This window comes from Clarias gariepinus, chromosome 2 (assembly GCF_024256425.1).
Source record: "Clarias gariepinus isolate MV-2021 ecotype Netherlands chromosome 2, CGAR_prim_01v2, whole genome shotgun sequence".
Classification (NCBI taxonomy): Eukaryota; Metazoa; Chordata; class Actinopteri; order Siluriformes; family Clariidae; genus Clarias; species Clarias gariepinus.
In genome coordinates, this window is record NC_071101.1 from 37,373,994 (window position 1) to 37,379,993 (window position 6,000).

Sequence of the window (6,000 nt, forward strand, 5' to 3'; positions counted from 1 at the left end):
AACTCTGAACCACAACAGAGGTAACTAGGTAACGTTTTTCTTTTTCTATGATATATGTTGGTCTGCATTTGGTAGTCATGGATAAGTGCAAACATTAAAGCCTTTTGTTTTAAGGGAAAAAATGTTTGTAAATCACACGTATAGATGTGATCGTCAGGGGTGCATATATTTTTAATCATGGTGTGTATCAGCTTATAGATTCAGCATTTGCACACCAGTCATCTTTGTAGTGCAACAGTAACGCAAATGGATAGGAATATGTGCATGTCATTACGTCAATATTTTCCAACGCAAATGGGACGCGATCTCACCATCCAGTAGAGCCGGACCACGTATTTCCCGTAGACGTTATAAAGCGGCACATGACCCTTGGAAGCTTTACAAAGTGAATAGATGTGCTCCCAGGGTCTCCAGGAGCTGGAGGCGGCATCGTCAGAGGGTGGGTTGTCCGCGCCTGGCTGTCTGTTGCACACGTGCCACACGATGCAGATCTCACTTATGATCCAGCGCATGAGCTGAGCGATGAGATGAAGAACAGGGAGAACCGTAAGAAGAGATTTATGTCAAATTGCAAATCAAATTCAAATTCTATTTGGCACATAGACAGCCATACACAGTATAATATGCAGTGAAATGCTTATACGACTGCCTGTGAGCTAAAGACAAGAAGGGGTTTCACTGGGAGACACCCTTTAAACATGTGAATATTCAAATAGAGAAATAAGAATATGAAATAAACGAAAAATCTACAATGATATAAGGATTGGGACATGACACAGGGTCAGAGTGGCTAGCAAATCATTTATACTGGTGAAAACTGGGCTATCATTCCTACACTGTGATAGTATATACTCTGTTAGAGTGCTGAACGGTACTTCTGGGACTCTGGGAGGCGGGTTATGTGCTGCGTGTGGAGTTCTAGAAGCTGCTGGTCTCTTGATACTTACTTCACTGGAGAACAAATGCTCGTTGGCTGAAGTGAGATCAAACGCCGATTCATTTTCCACAACAACTGGAACCTGGTGTAAAAAATATTATATGAAATTATCTCATCTGAACAAAGCACAAATTTATATCTCATATTCAATTGATTTAATTGTCTCCCTCTCTCTATGTTTCAGTGCTCTCACTGATTATGCTGACTCATTCCAGACCTGGCGTTGTGAAGAACCAACGCTCTATGAATGCTTGATTATTATCCGCTAATAGACTCCCTAATCAACTCTGAATTAAAGACTCGCACACTCCGAGGGAGAAGGCTTCGTGCTGCCGCCTCAGCTCGTTGTTAACATGGAAATAAAAACGGAGGCTGACCTCGCTTTGTTTCGCCAATTAGACCTTTCATACTGTATGTAGCAAAAAGTTGAGCTGATTGGCCTTGCTGCATCAGACTACGTTTGCATTTTGCATAAAAAAACAAGCTTGCAGCAGCAATTTTTGTGCAGTTTCCATGAGGAATACAAATAGAAGCAAAAGATTCTAAAAATGATGTCTTACCCTAACTTGGGGTTCTTATTATGACCAACTGTACTAGAGTGCAACCTGGAAATGATGCTAAAAAGTGCTTACCTTGTTCACCATGTGCTCCGAGGGCCGTTTCCAGGAGTGAACAGTCAACGATGTTGGGATCTTTACCTTCCCATCTGGGTCTTCAAAGAACTGCTGAGAACATCGGTATATGAATTATTTGGTGAAACCGTTTTGCTAATTTTGTTATAAAGTTGCACATAATTTAGCAATCAAAGCAAACAGCCGGAGAGACCGTGAAACCATGGTACCCGCCGTCCATGCCAGTGGCACCTACCTTCCAAGTCACAGCTGAGGTGCTCTTAGCAGTCCAAGAAGTTATCCTGAACACTAGAGGTTATTTAATTCAAATTTGTGCACCAGATGAACAAATTTAACGAAGTTACTACTACGATTGTTGTTCCACAAAACATTTACCATTCATTCATACTTTATCTACCTTGCTTCAAAGACATGAAGATGATCCCTGGTCTAAGCAGACCCACTTATTCCATTGAGTAACACACAGGTCATCCTCATTATCATCAATATCATAACCTACAAATCAAAGTTTTGTAATGTGACATACTCCAGCCGGGAAGCTACCCAGGCATCAAGGTCAACATCACCCCTCCCAACAGTGCGGGCAAGGTGATTATCTCTGAACACCTTCCCAGATGGAACCTTAAGATCATTGTAGCGGGGGGTGTAAAGGTGTTAAATACCACCTTTGGCAGTGACGAGGAGTAACATAAAGTGATAATTATGGGTGTAAATTTGGTTCTTAACTGGAACGCAGTGAAGAACCAAATCAGCAGTGAAAATCAATGCATAAAACACTTCTCTCTGTGTGTCAAGTGTTCAGAGAACCATACTTACACCCATAGCTAGCATACAGTATTTTTCAAGCAGTTATTAAAATAATATTGTTATGTAACTGGAACGTACCTATTGCCACAAGACTTTCAAATCACATGAGCCAATATTTTATTTACAATAGAACATCGAAATAATACATTTAAATTTTAAATTTAAACTGAGAAATTAAAAAATTTTATGCACAAAATGAGCTAATTTCAAATTGGATGCCTGTCGTACAGTAGGTCTTAAAAAAGTTGTGACGGGGGCATGTTTACCATTGTGTAGCATCTCCTTTTTCTGTTCAAAACAGTTTGAAGACTTTTAGGCATTGAGGTTAAGAGTTTTTAAAGTTTTGGTGTTGGAATTTGGTCCCATTTTCCAGCTGCTAAAGAGTTTGTGGTTGTCTTTGGCCTGTTTTTTGTTTAATGATGCACCAAATGTTTTCTATATATTCAAGTGACAAATAAAATTTTAATTTGAAACGACGTGGAAACTCTGGACTGCAGGCAGGCCAGTTCAGCACCTGGACTCTTCTACTATGAAGCCATGCTGTTGTAGTAGCTGCATCATGTGGCTTTGCATTGTCCTGCTGAACTACACAAGGCCTTCCCTGAAATAGATGTTGTGTAAGAACCTTTATATACCATTCAGCCTTCATAGTGCCTTCCAAAACATGCAAGCTTCTCATACCATGCACTTCTGTACCCCCATACAACACACTGAAAAAGCTACCTCCTCTTTGGCCTGGCGGACACTTCTTTTTTACATACTGGAGCTTTAGTTGGCATGTGCAGCTGGCACGGTGGATTGTGTTTACCAATGGGCTCATTTAGTAATGTCAATGACACGATCAAGCCACTAAGTGATGCAGTGTCGTCTGAGAGCCCGAATAACACAGGCATTCAACAAAGGTCTTTAAACTTGTCCCTAACGCACATCTTTTGATGATGTTATGCACTGTAAATGATGAGATTTGCTAAGTCGTAATTAGACATTAAGGAATCTTTTTATGCACTCTTTTATAGATTGGAGAGACTCTGCCTCTCTAAGACATCCCTATTATAGCTATTATAGTCCCAACTTTTTTGAGACCTGTAGCAGGCTTTCATGTTTAGCTTTCATTTTATGAAATATTGCTATCTTACAAATTTTATATTCTGCACTGTTTATCGTTTTTAAGCTTTGTACAAAAGGTCCTTATTTAACCTATAATCCTTTCTGCTGGAGCATGTGATGATGCTCTGATGAATGTAATCACAACAAATGATACTGGGTTTTGCACTTTATAATGAAGGGGGTATAGAATAATAAGAAATTTCTAATTCATGTGAATATTTACTTACTTTAATATTTACTATTTAAATACTACTACTTGTGTCTTTAAGATTATTTTTTCTTGGTCTTTGTCCCTTTTATCCTAGGGGTCACGATGTTAGATCATTTGATCCACATCTGAAACAGCTTTTATACTAGATTCCGTTTCCATCATAATCTTTCCATTATTTTCTAACCAGGCTTAAACGCAGTGGTTGGGTTTTATTTTGTATAAGGTTATGGGTGACCAAGTGGTGGCGGGACTTGAACCCCCAGTCCTGCGTTCCACAACTCAGAGCCTCAACCGTTTTAGCCACCACTGCCTCATACTACATTTGCGTCCTTGAGTTTGACACCTGTGAATTACACAAATAACTATATAGTAGTATATAACGGCTTCCAAGATATGAGTGGCACTCACAGTAAGAGGGCTCTTCCTAGCCTTGGCATCCTTTCCTCCTTTGGCAGCGTCCCATTTCTCAGCACTGACTTCGGTCTCGTTCCATTCGGGCCAAATCGAGACACTGCTTCTCCAAAGCTCGTCTGAGGATCTCCCAGAGACACCGGAGGAGGTCCTGCATACAGCCAGTGCTTTACGTAGGTCAGTGGTTCTCAACTTAAAACCTTGCATATTTTAGCACTTTCTAAATTACCAGCAAAAGTGATTTAACTAATTATTACAGAGCAACAAAACATGAACATTTGAAAGGCAGGAGGTCCACTGAACCACAGCCTTGGACCCCAAAGTTCTACAGTACATGTCAACAACAATAGCATGGGATAATAAGTTATTATAATCAATGCAGCATGCAAAACTTAAAGATCATTAGTAAGCAGTGACCTGAAACATTTCTCTGGAGTTTAGAGAGTATCAAGCAAGTTATTATTCCATGCCAGGGATCTCACTAAATAACAACACAATCATCTACACAGCCCTGAGACGCTAGCTGAAGTAGGCAGCAGCACTTACTCTTTACTGGGCGACTCTTTAGATAAAGCTTCGCGGCTGGACGAATTGTCTTTTTTCTTTAATGCTGGCTTCGACATGACAGTTGATTTTTTTCTTTTAATTTACTCCTTTTTAAATATTTTTTCCAGTAATAAAACAGTGACGTCATAGAACGCCGAACAGAGGAATCGGAGCTGTTTGTTCTGTTGCTAGGCAACGACGCCACACCGGCCTCTGAGGCTGCAGCACTCCCCTCAGTCCCGAGACGATTGGACAGGGGAAACAGCGCGAAAAAAAAGTTTAAGTTATTCTTTGTACCTGACCTAGTGCAGTATTATTCTAGTTATTATTCTAGCCTGTGTTAATCAATGCTGTTTTTAGATGTGGTTTTTGGTGTGTTGTTGCTTAAATAACCTACAGGAGTGCGTATGACGCGCGCGCACAAAATGAAAGGAATATTTTGCCGCCCTTTTTTTATTTTTACAAAATTGTTATGATTGTTACATTTTAATAAACATTTGTTTGTTTTCTTTGGTTCTCTTGCCAAACACATACAGGTACTGTATTTGGCTAACCCTGTTAATTAATGAATTCAGGTGTTTCAATCAGACTCCTTATCCCCAATGAAGGGCAATCTTAATGCTTCAGGAGACCAGAACCAGAATCTTGGACAATGCTATGCTTCCAACTTTGTGGCGACAGTTTGAGGAAGGCCAATTTCTATTCCAACATGACTGTGTCCCAGTGCACAAAGCAAGGATTATAAAGACATGGTTTGATGAGTTTGTGTGGAAGAACTTGACTGGTCCAAACACAGAGCCCTGACCTTAACCTCTCATCAAGCACCTTAAGGATGAACTGAAACCAGGATTGTAAGCCGAGCCTTCTTGTCCAACATCAGTGTCTGACCTCATAAATGCTCTACAGAATGAACGGGTATGAACTCCTACAGAAACACATTTCAAAATCTTGTGGACAGCCTTCCAAGCAGAGTGCAATCTGTTATAGCTGCAAAAGGGGGGCTCACTCCATAATGAAGTATATTGTATTTGGATTCATTTTTATTAAAGTTTGGCCAAATACTTTTTATCCATATAGTGTACACTTGGGGGAAAAAAATTTAATATACATACATTTTAACCTGATTATGTGAATTCTTCCTGGAGGAAAAAAATTGTTCACAATCCATATATATATATATACTGTGTTCAGACACATTTCTATCAAAACAAGCATTCACCTTTTCAACAATTTAATCAAAAGGGCTTTTATTGGATCGGATCACATCAGTGAGACATGACCACCTATGACCCTGTCACCAGTTTACCAGTTTGCCTTTCTTGGACCAATTTTGGTATGTCCTGATTAGT

General features: G+C 39.8%; 1 protein-coding gene across 1 annotated transcript in view; it reads right to left on the bottom strand.

Moving 5' to 3' along the window:
- The window catches only part of adgb (androglobin), a 38,690-nt gene extending 33,962 nt beyond the window's left edge, over positions 1-4,728 (bottom strand). The window contains exons 1-5 of the mRNA XM_053515494.1: positions 4,652-4,728; positions 4,103-4,256; positions 1,570-1,662; positions 948-1,019; positions 312-515 (exon numbers count right to left, since the gene is read on the bottom strand). Coding sequence (XP_053371469.1) covers positions 312-515; positions 948-1,019; positions 1,570-1,662; positions 4,103-4,256; positions 4,652-4,728 — 600 coding nt within the window. The remainder of the gene's footprint in view (positions 1-311; positions 516-947; positions 1,020-1,569; positions 1,663-4,102; positions 4,257-4,651) is intronic.
- Positions 4,729-6,000: the final 1,272 nt, after the last annotated feature.